The sequence below is a fragment of the Centropristis striata genome, chromosome 10 (assembly GCF_030273125.1).
Source record: "Centropristis striata isolate RG_2023a ecotype Rhode Island chromosome 10, C.striata_1.0, whole genome shotgun sequence".
Classification (NCBI taxonomy): domain Eukaryota; kingdom Metazoa; phylum Chordata; class Actinopteri; order Perciformes; family Serranidae; genus Centropristis; species Centropristis striata.
Genome location: NC_081526.1, coordinates 34,939,106 through 34,956,455, shown reverse-complemented (window position 1 = coordinate 34,956,455; position 17,350 = coordinate 34,939,106). Strand labels below are relative to the sequence as shown.

At 41.2% G+C, this 17,350-nt stretch overlaps 1 protein-coding gene across 1 annotated transcript; it reads right to left on the bottom strand.

Annotated features, from left to right (window-relative positions):
• Positions 1 to 8,271: 8,271 nt before the first annotated feature.
• Positions 8,272 to 10,014, bottom strand: LOC131978642 (trace amine-associated receptor 13c-like). Its single transcript, XM_059342352.1, has 3 exons — positions 9,907 to 10,014; positions 9,653 to 9,855; positions 8,272 to 9,431 (listed from the first exon to the last, which is right to left on the bottom strand). Exons 1-3 carry the CDS (start codon positions 10,012 to 10,014, stop codon positions 8,621 to 8,623), a joined length of 1,122 nt encoding a protein of 373 aa, XP_059198335.1. The 3' UTR covers positions 8,272 to 8,620.
• Positions 10,015 to 17,350: the final 7,336 nt, after the last annotated feature.

Below are 17,350 nucleotides of genomic sequence, written 5' to 3'. Positions count from 1 at the left end.
ACGGCCCGCACCTCCTCGCTGCTGCCCTCCTCTGCACGCAGGGAGAATAACAACAACACGTTTCAAACTGCAGCCCCCCAGAACCCCGGAGAGTCCGCTCCACTGCAAGCAGAAGTTGTAATTTTGAAAAAAATGTTTTGATCCACATTAAAACAGTCAGAATAAAGAGAATGTATTGGTAAGAAGAATGGCATGATATCTTGTCTGGAAAGGGCTGAAATAACTTGAAAAGGTCAGGTATCTGAATGAACATGGGCTCTATGGGAACCTACAGTCTCCTCTTTACAGACATGTCAACTTTATGACAATCTAATGCAAAAATAAGTAGTATTTCTCATGCATTATTTCCCGCCTGCTCTATCTGACTATTCCTGCATACTGGGGTCTGTGAGTTGCATAAATCGGGTATGACTGGAAAGCTGAGACTCTTGTGCATTCAAGGAGCCCAAATTACTATTTTCAAAGGGCCCCCCTTGACCTCCAACCTTCAAGGTTCAAGGTTCAATTTATTGCCATATAGTGTAAACACAATTGGATTTTTTTTTTACAGCCAGTCATGCATGGATGTGGTTGACAGAAAGGACATACAAGACAAGACATGATATGACAAGACGACAGTGCAATGGATTGATAGGTGCTGTAAGTGATAATACTGATAATGATAAATAACAAATTGCAAACAGTGCATTCAGTCCTGGTGGGGTGTTGTTCTAGTGTTGAGCAGCCTGGCGGCCGTGGGGAAAAGCTCAGGCGATGCCGGGTTTTTGCAGTTCTTGGGAGCCGTAGCCTTCTTCTGGAAGGAAGCATTTGGAACATGGCAAAACCTGGATGTGAGGGGTCTGCCATGATTATTCTTTCCCTTCTCACAGTCCTGGTGTTGTGGAGGGACAACTAAAGATATCTTAATAAAATTGGGTTCTATGTGTACCACAATTCTCCTCTTTAGAGACATAAGGATTACATGCATATAAATGTGAATCTTTGTGGATCCTGGGGTCCCTAAACAGTCTGTGAGCTGCATAAATCGGGTCTGACTGGAAAGCTGAGACTCTTGTGGATTCAGTGAGCCCAATTTTCTTCATCTGTGATGATGTTAGTCCCAAAAGTGGTCCCTTGAACAGAATGTATCTGATTGAAAATTGGTTTTACGCGTACCCATGACTCTCCTCTTTTCAGACATGCCCACTTTATGCTGATTGCATGCAGTTAAAGGCAAAAATATTCATTAAACATGTTATTTGGCCTATTATATGTGAATATTTCTGCATCATGTAGTCCCTAAACAGTCTGTGAGCTGCATGAATCAGGTCTGACTGGAAAGCTGAAACTCTTGTGGAGTCAAGGAGCGCAAATGACAATTTTCAAAGCATTCCCTTGACCTCCGACCTCAAGATATCTAAAGGAAACAGGTTCTATGTGTACCCACTTTTCTCCACTTTAGAGACATGCCCACTTTATGCAGATTACATGCATATAAATGTGTTATTGTGTCCTCTTGTATGTGGATCTTTGTGCATCCTGGGGTCCCTAAACAGTCTGTGAGTTGCATAAATTGGGTCTGACTGGAAAGCTGAGACTCTTGTGGATTCAATGAGCCCAATTTTCTTCCTGTGTGATGATGTTAGTGAGTCAAACTTGAGCTCAGTGTATAAAATGAGCTGCTGTGACCACAAACTAGAGACCTGGAGCATTCAGAGGATGGATGGCTTTACACACTATACACAAAACACACAAATGTACACACAAGTGCTCGCCATGCTGTCGCACAAAATACACAGATCGCATAATTTGTGCTCACTTTAATTTCTCCCATTGGAATCAACAGACCTGCTGTTAGTCTCCCAGAGGGGTGAGGCAGGAACTAAACCCACCTGACACAGCGACAGGAACCCGTTTCCAAACCGTCTTTGCTTCAACCGAGCTGAAGTAGATGATGTAAACATTATACATTGAGTGCATGCTTAAAGTGCAGCCTCTCAGGGCCCCAATCATCACATGATAAAAAACAAGTTTTCACCAAATTAGCCTTGAAGCAAACAACACACTGCCACAGAACATGTGACCCGGGTCAGATAAGCTGCTGCTCAACCAAATGTGAGTAATTGTGAGCCATAAATAAATCCCGGCTTTACAGGAATGCAGTGCAAACTTTCTATCAAACACACAGTAACATGTATATACATGAATGTCCTCTGGTTTTCAAGGGATATCCCTCTGCTACAGCCTCAAACACACACACACACACACACACACACACACACAACAAAGACTTCCTCCTCAGATTAGCCGACCCAGAGTCTGCCAGGAGAATCTGGGTCAAAGCGCATGAAACTGGCTGTGCACCAGGGTGAGAGGATGAGAGGCAGGGAGAGAGAGAGTGAGTGGGGGAGGTTTTTTTTTCCATTGTCGGTCTACGGGCGTTCATGCATGACTTTTTCTTTTAAGTGCATGTGAATTCCAATTTTATTCCTCATCTATACGACAGAGGAGTGACAATAACACTGCAGTAACATGAAGCCTGTGGTCGCCCAAACTGTGGCGGGAAGTCCTAATTATTCATGAGCAGTGACAAATATTAAAATGTACATTTATCTGGTGATTACTTACTTTATAACTTGTGCTTAAAATATTTGGTATCCCTTAAATCGCCTTTGGCCCCAACCTTCCTTTATAAATCAACAAATTAATCAATTTAACTTTTATTTGTATAGTATTTTTCCTGCAGGTAAGTGCAGTTTTTTGAGAAGCAAAATAGAACAAATTTCGTCAAAACAACATAAAAAATAAAAACAATTTAAAAGTTTAAGACCAATGCAAGCAAGACAACAAAAATATTATTTTTGAAATAAAATAAAATCGTTTTAAATGCTGTAATTACAGTAATAGTAATAAAAAATTAATAATAATATAAGAAAGAATAAAACTAAAATCATATTTTTTTTATTTAAATAGTTTTGGATCAATAATGATTAAAAAAAACACTAGATGGAATACATTAAAAAGACAATAAATACAATAAAAATATGTTAAAAGGGATTATAAATCTATAATAAAAATGAATAATGAAACAAAAAACTACATGGAATAAAACAAAAAAATACAAATATATTGAAATAAATTTAAAATCTATGGCAATAATGATAATGACAATAATGTTAACAATACTATGAAGAAGGGCAGTAGTTAGATAAAACCTAGACTAAACACTAGATAGAATAGATTAAAAATATAAAAATATAATAATAATAATAATAATAATAATAATAATAATAATAATAATAATAATAATAATAATAAAATAGACAAAACTAACAGGTTTTACAACAAAAATACAATAAATCAAGTGACTAAAATAATGTAATTATGTCTATAAATCATTCTTAATCAAAAGTCTGGCTGAATAGGTTACATTTGAAAATCTACATAATCCATAATAATAACAACAATAACAATACATTACAAATTATTATTTGATGACATTTTATATTATTAATGTGAAACTAAAAATTACTTTTCACATAATAATATCTGGTGCAATAAAAAGTACAATTATTAATAAATAAATAAATAAATAATATAATAATAATTAATAATAATGCATTTAATTTATAGGTGGCTTTCTTATCAGGTCACCGTACAGTGACAACAACAAAAGACAACAACTAATAAATAACAAATAATAATTGAACAATTTAGTAAACAGAATGGATGTAATATGAAATGTTTGTCTCGGAGTATCAGTATAAAGTCACATAAAATACTCAATACAGTACTTAGAGGGGCGTTCCCGGTGGCGCACCTGGTAGAGCGCATACCACAGAGGCCCAGTCCTCGTGAGCGGGCGGCCCGGGTTCGAATCCGGCTCGGCGCCCTTTCTCGCATGTCTTCCCCTCTGTCTCCCCCTTTCACTCTCTGTACTCTCAATAAAAAAGCTACAAATGCCCAAAAAATATCTTTAAAAAAAAATACAGTACTTAGTTACTTTGCACCACTGTGACAGTCATAAAGTTATTGTAATAATAATAATAATAATAATACATTTAATTTAGAGGCGCCTTTCATGTCACCCAAGGTCAAGTTACAAAGTCTAAAATCTTAAACACCGTTAAAAACAAGACAACATGGTAAAAACAAGACTGTGATAAAATCAAGTGAAGTAGTGTGCACTTAAAAATTAAAAAGCAGAAGAGAATGAGAGTGTGGCCTGAAAGTGAACTCATAGTTTATTCTGCCCACATTATGTCAGACTGAGTTCACTACATATGATGTGAGGAATGAGTTCATGGTAAACGAGGCCACCGGGACGCCCGACTACCAGAGCAGCACAGATTATTATGGGATGGATTCAAAGTAGCAGCTAAACATTCATTCTCTGAACAAAAAGTAGGTCTCAAGATCAGTTTGCCAAATTCTGACCCTGTTTATGTTGTGTGGCTTAAAAATAGCGGGGTAAACTGGCTTAAGATGCCCCCCGAAAAGAACAATGTCTGTTTTCTTTTAAAATATATGAATGAATGAAGTAATGAATTAAGTGCAAAGATGTAAGGAACATAAAGAACAAAAAAAGGAAAGTCTGTATGAAACCTTGATGTCAGTCTCAATAAACGAGATAAAATGAGTAGGAAGACCTACCCCTTTATATAAATTTGTATGTATATATGTATAAATAGATAAATATTCAATTGTCGAAACAATAAAGCTGCTATCCCAGTTTGATATACAACCCATTACAGCATAAACAGATATCCACATTTTAAACATAACCCAATAAATTATAAATAACTATCCCAGTTTTGTTTCAACTCAATACAGTATACACCTACGGTCTTTGTCCACAAGGGGGCTCTAGAATCAACCAATCTGAATATAATGTGTACACAAGAAGTATGCCTGAGTTGTCACTGTCTGTCTAAGGACGTTTTCCACTCACCTCACATCTCAGGGGGCCCGGAAGAAAGCTTTCATATTTAAAGTCAAGTGGATTTGGTGCGATTCAGTGGTGTTTCATTTGATTTGGTTTCTTCCACACTCTCCATCAACCACCATTCTGTGTCTAAATCATTTGAAGACTATGTTGTTTTTGTGTGTGTGTGTACTGTGACCCTTTGAACATATTTCAATAAGGGCCCTTACTTCATCATTAGACCACGTCTGTCCACAAGACATTTTTCATCCTGCTGCCACCGTGCTGCTGTCGATTGTCACATTTCCACCCAAATTCAACCTAGAATACTCAGTGTTTTGGTCGATTTCCTTCCTTTTGGATCGGACTGCATTCTCACCTGCAGACAAAACTCTGGTCTGCTTCCAAGTGTGCCCGAGTTTGTTCTCTGCCACTTTTTATCCCATAAATCTGCTGCTTTTTTTCCCGTAGATTTGCCACCTGTTTCTGGAAATATTGCCCCCCCCTCCCCTGGATCCGTATTTATTTATTCATTTTCATACTTGGCCCTAATACACTGTTGTACAAAATTGAACTCTGGAGGCAGAGTGGGAATTTCACAACAGCCATGGCCGTCATTGCCCCCAGTTTGGCCTTGATGCCTTGTGAAAAAATGTTCAATTTATGGCCAAGGTGCCTTTTGCTGCCCTGTCAAAGTTCCAGTATAAACGCAACGCTAGTGACACGTGGTGGGCTTATGGAATTATACAGCCATCCTATTGGTCCCCCGACCCACACTCCGTCCTTCAGGCATGCGCATCAACACATGGCTCATTAGAATATTCAAATGAGCCATGTGTTGATGCGCAGCACAGGTAAGCTAGCGGGTCAAGCTGTTTTGATATGTTGTAACTGAAGTATGTGGTAGTATTTGACAGGACTTAACATTTACGTTTTTATAGAAAGTACTATTGATAAGTAATTACCATTGTATTAGCCTATTTAAAGTCGACTCGTTAATGTTACATTTTTGCGTCATGAAAACTAGCGATAGCTAGCTAGTTGGGATAGCGCTAACGTCTTCCCTACCTCAGGGACAAGGGCTCCACATTTAGCTAATGTAGATTTCACCTCAGCAGGTTCCTTTTTATGGCAGGAGGAGACATTTCTCTTTCCTTACTCTTAGATAGATAGATAGATAGATAGATAGATAGATAGATAGATAGATTACTATTTGGTAGATGAACTCAGGCAGGAGATTCATTTTGCCATCTTTTCAAAATATATGCATTTGCCAACTTTTCAAAACAGGTTCATTTGTCATTTTCCAAAAAGGTTATTTCTAATATATTTAATATATTGTGCACTGCACTGTGTTAGGAGAACGTGTGTCTCTGATACTTCTGTGTTTGGGTCACAGTGGTGGCTGTTGTCTTTCTGTAGCAGTATTTGTCTCTTCCTTCTCACTTCTATGGCCAGGCTTTGTACACTGTTTCAGCCTCTCTCTCACTCACATTATCCCTCACATTCTCTCTCTCTCTCTCACACACACACACACACATTCTATTTCTCTCTCTCTCTCTCTCTCTCTCTCTCTCTCTCTCTCTCTCTCCCATACTCACAGTCTCTCTTAATGCAATGTTTTACAATATATGATTTTAAATGAAAGCAAATATTTTAATACATAATTAATGTTTCTTGGTGAATGAGAATGTTAAGGTATTAATCTGAAAGGTAAAACCAGCATAATTTAACAAAACGGCCTTTGTGCCCTGTCATGTGGCCTTAAAAAAAATATGAACAGGAAGGCCAAATGGCCTTGCCCCTAAAATGACGAAATTCCAAGCCTGCCTGGGGGACACCTTTAGTTATCTTAAGAAAATCTGATTTGTGGCCGTCTGCATGGACAAATTGAGTTCTATCTACAAATAATTTCTAAATCATTTAACAGCCTTAGGACTGGAAACTGGGTTGGGTCGTGGGGGCAGTAGGATGAGCAGAGCATTCCAGATGTTCCTCTCCCCAGCCAAAACGTCAAGATCCTTCTGGGGGACCCCGAGGCGTTCCAACCATGTTCTGGGTCTTCCCTGGGGCCTCCTACCAGTTGGACGTTGAACACCTCAAACGGGCTCAAACAGCTCCGTTCTACCCTCACTCATGAACAAGACCCTGAGATACTTTAACTCCTTCGCTTGAGGCAGTTCCTCTCTCTCCAACCAGAGGGGGCAATCCACCGTTTTCCGTCAGAGAACCATGGCCTCAGACTTGGAGGTGCTAACTCTCATCCCAACTGCTTCGCACTCAGCTGCAAACTGCCCCAACGAGTGCTGGAGGTCCCGATCTGATGAAGCCAAAAGAACCACATCATCTGCAAAAAGCAGAGATGCAATTCTTAGGTCACCAAACCAGATCCCTTCCTCCCCCTGCTGTGCCTTGAGATCCTGTCCATGAAAATTGAAAAATGAACAGAATCGGAGAGAAGGGGCAACCGTGGCGCAGGCCAACACCACCAGGAACGTGTTTGACCTTGTGTATTTATTTATGACGTGTGTTCCATAGTCACCAAAGGCTGAAAATACAAGTTTAAGAGTACAATGATATCATAACGTCTGTACCCTCTATTTAAAAAAAATCATACAACAAACTCATACAACAAAACAAAGACGTAGACTACACGTGTATGAAATATACAAAACAACAAAAACCAAGCAACCGCAAAACCAGAATGTTATAGTCAATAATATTCTGCATTTCTTCATCTACTTGAAAATCAGGCATATAATTGAATTCATAGAAACAAGCGTTTAAGACAAAAACATTTTCCAAAACTGATTGAAGTAGAATGAAGTAAAACTGGGGACTTTCCATCCAAAACGATCCCCAGACCATTTCCCCTGATCTTAAACAGAATTCGGAAAAATGAGTGACCTCTTGCATAATAGATTATCATATACTTTGCTTATTATATCTTTAATTGTAGCCAAGAACACAAATATATCAGCTACTTCAGATAATCCAAAATGTAACATTTCATTTTTCTGAATCTGAGAATACACATGTTTAAGTGGAAACCTACATCTGCCTCAGGGCCCCAAAAGCCCAGCTCACTGTGTAGTAATTTTCATTTGATGATTATTTGATTGAATATAAATGTGCTTAAGAATATGCACAACTAAATAACATTATCTTTGGCTCTAGGGCGATAAAAGACTTCATGTTTGACAAACCCAGAGACACGTGGAGGGTGTAACTGGTGTTTGGGTACTTTACATTTGTTACACTGATACATTTGACAAATCAATAACATGGTTGGCATTAGTACCATATCATTTCAGATGCAAAAAGATTTTTATAAAACATATTTAAATAAGAAAATAAGTGGTCTTAATTCAATCAAACAGTGCTTTTTAAAAAACATTTGGTGCCTTTATTTTATATTCTGTCAGGCAGCAAGTTTTACCGGGAATAATGATTATATTAGCATTGATTACACCTCATTCAGCTGCAGTGTGGGATCACATGGCTCCAGCCTGACACACAGCAATCACAAACACTCATGTACAGAACTGTGAAGACAGTAAATGGATAACTGGATCAACAGGTCCTATAAAGTTCAATGTATGTTCTTTATAGAGGAATTATACCTGGCTGATTGTTTTCAGGTTGTTAGTTACAAAAGATAATACACATGCAGAACATAAAGACAGCATCCTTTTCACTCATTCTACAGTTTGTTTTTCACAGTATCTGAGCTTCACAGGAGTCAGGCTGCAGTATCTGAAAAGTAACAACAAGTCTAATAGTTTTTTTAAACCACGGGTAGAAAAAGGCATAGATGACAGGGTTTAAGCAGGAGTTAAAATACATCAGAAAAACCATGAAGGTCTCAGTTGGCGATCCGATCAAGATATTGTGACCTGTGAGAGAGATGCAGTAATATGGAGAATAACACATCAGAAACACAACTACAAGAATACCAAGAGTTCTGGCTGCTTTCAGCTCAGATCTCTGAACTTTTACAGTCTTAGAGTGCTGGAGTGAGACAGTTGCAGTGTGGGATCTCATGGCTCGAGCCTGAGACACAGCCACCACAAATACTCTCATATACAGAACTATTATGAGAGCAATAGGAATAATGAAGCTAACAATAAGATCAACAAGTCCTGGAATGTTAACCATACATTCTCCATAGCAAGATTTGTACCTGCCTGGATGCTTCAGGTTTTCATTTGATAGGATAATCCCATAAATAGTAGAACAAGTCCAACACAGGTAAACAAATATTCCAACAACCTTTTGAGTGACTTTGGTGGGGTAATGCAGAGGGTCACATATAGCAACATAGCGGTCAACAGATATGAGCACCATGTTCCCCACAGAGGCAGAGATTATGATGACAGGAAACAGGGAATACAAGGAACACATGAGGTCACCCAGCATCCAGCAGGTCTGCTTCATGAGGATTTCAACCGGTATCCCAAAGAGCCCCACAAGAAAATCTGAGACAGCCAGAGAGAGGAGGAGGAGGTTGGTGGGGGTGTGGAGCTGCCTGCAGTGAAAGATATCTTCATTGTGAACGGTATCAGCAAAAATATCTATCGTAGTTGTGCAAAAAGCAGCAATGATTAAAAACCACAGCAAATCATAGACCTGCAACAAGTTTATAATAATATAAAGTTTAACAGATATATATGCAAGTCTGAAGCCTCTTTTTCCTGTAAGTAAAAAGAGATTCAAGTGAAACAACATTTTGCTGTGACGGTTATGTGCCTGAAATGTGAGATGGAGATGATGACCAGCAGGTTGAGAGCTGCAGTGAGCAGAGCGATGAAGGCCAGCAGAAGGTAAATAAGCACAGTGTCAAAGTGAGGAGGCTCTGGTCTCCTGCAGGAGGAGTTGAGGAGCTGTGGAAAACAGAGTTCAGCCTCTTCCATCGTCTCCGTCTTTAGAAACAGGAGAAGCAGCTGATCTGTCTTCTGGCCAAAGCTTTCTGACAAGCTGACTTAAGCCTTTCTTCATCTCACCTCCAACATTCCTGCCCACTTCTCCATGGTCACACTGACGTCTCTGGTCCTCTGCATATTCATTACACTATCAAGACCTTCCTCTCTGATGTAATGTGGTCTGGGCATGTTGGGAGCAGCCCAGCAGCAACCTCTGGGCCTGAAAAGTGATGCAATAGGTTCCTTGAACCTGCATTCCATCTAGTGGCTAGCAGGGGCGAGTCCACTGGTTGCAAAAAAAAAAATCGGTAATGCTTTATATTAAGGTCCTTGTAATAACCATTAATTAATAAGTAATAAGGCATTGTTCTCGCTTTAGATCCCTTTAGCTGTAAAAAGCATAGTTAACTGTTATCAAGTGCATCGTTAACTTATAATAGATGAGCAATAAAGTATATTTTAATATCAATAAGCAAACAATTAATAAAGATTAATGATTAATAAAGGCATGTCAAAGACATAATGGGTGGATAAGGGGATAAACTCTATTTATACAGTCTATGGATAAACTGTGTGTATAAAGTAAACAACAACAACAACAAAAACCAACTTACTTTGCTTCTCTGAGGTGAAAGATATGTTGATCTGACCATCTATCCTTATAAAAACAATATGTTATGTCATAAATGATTGTATGATGTTCCACTTCAACAATCAGTCTCTTGTCTTCCGTGTCGCCGATCCTCTGAGACCCTTTGATTGATTGATTGCCGATCTGGTGCCCCGGTCATAACATAATGTTGATGTGAAGTAGTTTTAGGCTGCATGAACTGCTTATTGTATTTTATTTTGAAAGGGGCGGAAGTGTTTTACGCTGATTCTGAGTCGGACTTCCTGTCTGGTGTGATCTGCTCTGTTGAGATTCACGCGATTTGGCAGCGTCTCGCGGAGAAATAGAAGTCCTACCTAATGCTCGCGTAGAGACGCTGACGCGAGCATTAGGTAGGGTTACTCTACGCGCCCGGTGGAAATGCTCTCATTGATTAGAGTGTTGCCTATTTGCAACGTCATACGCGACGCTGACGTTATGCTGCAGTAACGCGCCCGGTGGAAATCAGGCTTGAGGCTTTTATTAATGTTCTTATTATAAATCTCTTATAGCCTGCTATAAGCTGTATTATAATGCCATTATTAACACTTATATAGGCTTATAAACACACAGTAATGTTAATAAGCATCTTGTAAGGACTTACAAGGGCCTTATTACTTGTTAATTAATGGTTATTACAAGGACCTTAATATAAAGCGTTACCAAAAAATCTGTATGAAGGTCAACAGAAAAATGTCGTCTGAGACTTCACCTCATTTATTACTGTGGAGGGGGCTTGGTGCATCAGCTGCAGGAGAGAGGTGTGGAGAGGGCCCAGAGAGCAGCGCCAGGTGAGAGTGATTGGCACACCTGCATAGCATTAGCTAATCACTCTCTCTTTTAAAACACAGTAGCGTGCTGGACCTGGGAGGCAGAAGACTGGAGCACACACTCAGCTGTGGAGACAATGAGACGGAGCACGGCAGCGTAAAGTCAGAGGAGGTGCCTGTGAACGGCTCTGTATCATTGTATGAAATTGTATTTGAATAAAAGAAAGCTGAAGCGTCCCTGTGCTCCATGTCCTACCTGCTGAGAAAGAACCCACAGTGGCTCAGACTACGCCACATTGGCACCTGAACAGGGACTCAGCAGGTAGAAATGACGGATTCGCAACAACCGGTGACCACGTTGACGCAGATGCTGGCGGAGGTTGCTGTTATGAGCCGGGACAAGTCCACGCTCAACAGGCAACAGCTGGAAGCTCTCCAATTCCAGGCGGAGAAACAGGCTGATCTGCTGGAGGTGATGGTGAATCGGGTGGGGGTGGCGTCGTCAGCCCCCTCGCTTGCTGGAATCATGCTCCAGAGGATGGCAGCCCATGACGACCCTCAGACGTTCCTGGACATGTTTGAGGCGACGGCATGCAACTGGCCAGAGGAGGAGTGGGCCGTGCGGCTGCTTCCTCTGCTGTCGGGGTAGGCACAAACGGCGGCTAACACACACACACACACACACACACACACACACACACAGGAAGAACAGACGCTGGTGAGCCTTCTTGTCCAGGGTGGAGGTGTTGACAGTCCAAGAGAGATCCTCAGAGATGTGGACACCCAGAAACTTGGAGCTGGAGACATGCTCAACCATATTATTATTATTATTATTATTATTATTATTATTACCTGTGCTCTCTCGGACAAGCTGGGTACAAACAGGGTGCTATCATTGCTCCACTCTCCTCACCATCCTGTGACAGCTGCACCTCGCTGAGAAAGTCACCGAGCTTGAAGGACGCATTTCCAACCTGTATCAGATCCGCGAGGCTGAGCTGTTAATGGACACGGTCACCTTCGATCCACCGGGACCTGAAGCCACTGCCCCTGCAGCTGCCACTTCTCCTCCGGGCATCAGCCTCCACAATCGCTGGATGTGCCAAGGTGCCAAGCCCAAAGCTCAGGGCTTCTCCACCCCATCTGCACCTGAATCCTGGTCGCTTATCACCAGTCATCACAGACGAGGGCGCCGCTCCTCTCCCGCACATAAACATTACATCCACTTGGAAAATATATTTTCCCCTCTTCAAGATGACTCTACTCCCCCTGCAGAGGAGCCCCGACTCTCTCCTCGGCTCCACACCTGTTACGCAGCTCCATGCCGGTGTTTACACCCGCGCCGCAGCGTGTGTCTCGAAAACCTGAGGCAACGAGACCCGTGTCCCAGGTGGACACAGGCTCGTCCCTCTCTGGTCCGGCGCGGGTAGCTCGGCTCCCCGTGGAGCACAGCGCCTCCACTTCCACAAACGCCCGCTCCATCTTGAGGAAATCACTCAGCTACCGCTCCGAGAGGGGGCCTCAGTCAGCGTGTGCGCGCCACTCCAGACCGCCGCTTCTTTTCCCTGTCGGTGGGTCTGGGAAGCAACAGGCTGCTGAGGATATTCCCGACGACCGCTCCTCTGTTGTTGTTGTTGGAACTTCCATGGTCCGACATGTGGAGATTAGCAGATGCAGCACTTCCTGCCACCCAGGTGTGCTCGTCCAGGACATCAATGACGTCATCCCGCAGCTACTCTCTCAACGTCCGTCATTCTCCACTGTGGTTGCTCACGTTGGTACGTGCAACCTCAAACTACAGCAATCAGAGAAGCTTAAGGACGACTACATCTCCCTCATAAGCACCATCCTAGACTCCAACAAACAGTGTGTAGTTTCTGGCCCCTTTGCTCCCCCCTGTTTTGGTGATGTAAAATTTAGCCGACTCAGACAACTCCACATCTGGCTTAAAGGATACTGTCGCAGCCGAGACATCCCATATGTGGACAACTTCACCTCTTTTCTCAATAGAACTGACCTCTTCAAAAATGACCGTCTGCACCCAAATCTCATCGGATCTCGCCTCCTATCCCTGAACATTGATCTCACCCTGCGCTCCTGCATGGCTTACTCTGGTTGACGGTCAGTGATTCCACACTCAAAACACTATAGCGGTCCAGTGACAGTCTCATCTATCCCTGTTATCATAAACCTTAGGCCTAAGAAATGCACTTCTGATCACACCAGCTCAGCGAATCACAGTAATCTAATCCATATCCCTCCAGTTGTCAGCCCCTCACACAGCAACGCACCTCAAATAATAAAAATGGCTCTTTTAAATGTCAGGTCACTTACAAATAAATCATTTTTAATAAATGAACTCATTAGTACCCACAGTCTAGATTTCACTCTACTAACTGAAACCTGGTTGGATAAAAACGGAGCCACTACACTCATTGAGACTGCACCTCCGAACTTCAATTTCCTCCATACCAGTAGAACTGATAGGAGAGGTGGTGAAATTGCTGCTGTCTTCTCTGACATTTATGTCTGCAAGGAAGTCCACCTTGGCAATTGCATATCATTTGAATACCTTGCCTTGTCAGTGCATTGCAAAACTACAGTCTTAATAATAACTGTTTACCATCCACCAAAATCCAATTGTGGATTTCTGGAAGAATTCTCCCAGCTATTATCTAAGGTTTCAATTGATTATGACTGTCTTATTATATCTGGTGACTTTAATATTCACATTGACAATGAAACTGACCCAGATGCCATAAACTTTGTTAGTCTGCTGGAGGCATTCGACCTCTCCCAACATGTCCGTGGACCTACCCACAATAAAGGACATACTCTGGATCTTGTCATCTCAAAAGGACTCAACATTACAACACCTCTTGTTGTAGATATAGCTTTTTCCGATCACTGTTGCATTTACTTTGATGTTTCTGCTTGCCCTGTACAACGTCAAAGTTCTCAATTACTCAAAAGACGCATAATTAATGACAATACAATTGAAAGCTTTCAAAAAACTATAAATGAGTTGTCATTGTCCATGACATCTTCAACTGGGGATCTTGTGGACAACTTCAACTCAAAAATACAGAATGTATTCAACAAAATTGCACCGCTTAAATCTAAATATGTAAAAAAACAAAAAGCTCCCTGGAGAAATGGAGTGGACATCAGACAGTTAAAGAGAAAGTGTCGTCAGGCAGAGCGACAGTGGAGAAAAACAAGACTTCACGTTCACAATGACATCTATAAGGATAAACTGAATGAATACAACAAAGCAATTAAACAAGCCAGACAATCATTCTTTTCTAAAGTCATCAATGAAAATATTAATAATAGTAAAGTGCTTTTCTCTGTTGACAGACTTGTTAACCCACCACCCACTATTCCTTCAGAAATATTGTCCTCAGTAAAATGTGATCAATTTGCTTCTTTCTTTAATAACAAAATCATTACTATTAGACAAAACATTACTGCCCTAAAACCTACAACTGAACTTGCCCTCCCTTTCTCCAGCAATTCCACCTGAGTCATGCCTCATTTTAACTGTTTAAATCTGATAGAACTTGGTGATATTGTTGGTCAGCTCAGGTCCTCCACCTGCTGCCTGGATCCTCTCCCAACTGCATTTTTCAAAAATGTTTTTAACTGCTTAGCACCAGAGGTTTTACATATCATTAACACGTCTCTTCAGTCAGGTATATTTCCAACATTACTAAAAACAGCTGTCATCAAACCACTTCTGAAGACAAACAATCTGGATCAAAGTGTCATTGCAAATTACAGGCCCATCTCCAACCTACCATTCCTCAGTAAAATACTTGAAAAAACAGTCTACATTCAGCTCAAGAATTATCTAGCATCAAATAGCCTCTTAGATACGTATCAGTCTGGATTCCGTCCCCACCATAGCACAGAAACAGCACTTATTAAAATCCTAAATGATCTACATATAAACACAGACTCCAAAAAAATGTCTATTCTTGTTCTACTCGACCTTAGCTCTGCATTCGACACCACTGACCACAATATCTTACTGGCAAGACTTGAAAGGTGGGTTGGTTTATCAGGCCCAGTTCTAAACTGGTTCAGAACCTACTTCAGGACAGACAGTTTTACGTCTCCATCGGTGAATTTCATTCAAACAAAATGAGCATTACTGTACATGCAGGGTACCACAAGGGTCAATTCTAGGACCACTACTGTTTAATCTCTACATGCTTCCACTCTCACATGTCATACGCAAACATAAAATTAGTTATGATAATTATGCAGATGATTCACAACTTTACATTTCACCACACCCCGATGACCTATCACCCATAACATCCCTCACTCAGTGTATCAAAGACATTAATCAATGGATGTCACAAAATTTTTTACAACTAAACAAAGACAAAACAGAAATACTCATCTTTGGTGCACAGGCTCATAGACTGAAAATTGCAGCACACCTCAATTCTCTCTCCCTTGACAGCAAAACTGAAGCAAGGAATCTGGGTGTAATTATCGACAGCAATTTAAATTTCAGAAGTCATGTCAACCACATCACCAGATCATCTTTCTACCATCTCAAAAATATCTCTAAATTGAGAGGCTTTCTGTCAAAATCCGACTCAGAAAAATTAATCCACGCATTTATAACAAGTAGACTAGATTACTGTAATGGTTTATTCACTGGAATCTCGAAATCAAGCATTCAAAGGTTACAAATAATTCAAAATGCAGCTGCGCGTATTCTCACTGGCACCAAGAAATATCAACACATCACACCCGTTCTTAAATCTTTGCACTGGTTACCCGTTAGAATAAGAATTGATTTCAAAATACTGCTCCTGGTTTATAAAGCACTACACGGCCTTGCACCTCAGTACATCACAGATATGCTCATCACCTACACCCCAGCAAGAACACTTCGGTCAACAGGCAGTGGCAACTTACTCATCCCTCAAACCAGATCCAAAGAAGGAGAAGCAGCTTTTAGTATTTATGCCCCGCGAAAGTGGAACACCCTGCCTGACACAGTTAAACTTGCCACATCAGTAGCCATTTTTAAAAACAGATTAAAAACCTATCTTTTCTCTACAGCATTTGGTTGAAATGTGTGCATGTGTGGTTGTGGGAGTGGGTGCACTCCCACAACCACACATGCACACATATTGGGTCCCAATAAATGTTACAATTTCATTTAGCAGAGCTTTTGTCCAAAGCTGCCAACATTGAGAATTAATACAACACAAGCAAATATATGCCACAGGTTCAGTTTGTGCCCAATAGGACGTAGATGCTATAAGGCACTGCACATGGCCAATGCAAAGAGGTATTTAGTGTATTCTAAATGCTTACGAGGGACTCAGCAGATCAAATGGAAGTTGGAAGTTAGTTACACCACTGGGGAAATACCGAGGAATAGAGTCGTGCATGAGACGTAGGGCCCTTAGTGGCGGTGGAGCCAGATGCCTTTCGCTGGGAGAGCGTGGTGAGCGGGATCCATAACAACATTTAATGATTCAGAGAAATCTCTGCATGCAAGGTGCAAGGCTGAAACCAACATTGGATGCCTGTGATGTTTGTCCACTCAGGCAGCACTGCATTATAAAGCAACATGATTGTAGTGGTGTAGTGGTGCAGTGGTTAGCGCTCTCGCCTCACAGCAAGAGGGACCCTGTTTAGAGTTTGCATGTTCTCCCTGTGTCAGCGTGGGTTCTCACTGGGTACTCCGGCTTCCTCCCACAGTCCAAAAACATACATTTAGGTTTAATTGGTGACTCTAAATTGTCCGTGGGAGTGAATGAGAGTGTGATGTCTGTTTATATGTCAGCCCTGCAATAGTCTGGCGACCTGTCCAGGGTGTACCCCGCCTCTCGTCCAATGTCAGCTGGGATCGGCTCCAGTGACCCGTGACCCGGTTATAAGCCGTTAATGGTAATTAATGAATGAATGAATGATTCTTAAAAAGGATATTACTACATGGGTCCAGGAACAGGGCTAGAGCTCATCTGAGATGGACTGACACAAAGTGGGCTGACGAGTCCACATTTAAAGTTGTTTCTGGAAATCAAAGACGTCTTGTCCCCAAGGCTAAAGAGGAAAAGGACCATCCAGATTA

Excerpts from the sequence above, each read along its gene's own strand:
- LOC131978642 (XM_059342352.1), bottom strand. The coding sequence starts at position 10,014 with ATGCCCAGACCACATTACATCAGAGAGGAAGGTCTTGATAGTGTAATG. Across the intron at positions 9,856-9,906 it reads AGTGGGCAGGAATGTTGGAG|ACAGATCAGCTGCTTCTCCT; the intron begins GTGAGATGAAGA and ends TTTGGCCAGAAG. Across the intron at positions 9,432-9,652 it reads ATCTCCATCTCACATTTCAG|GCAGCTCCACACCCCCACCA; the intron begins GCACATAACCGT and ends CTTTCACTGCAG.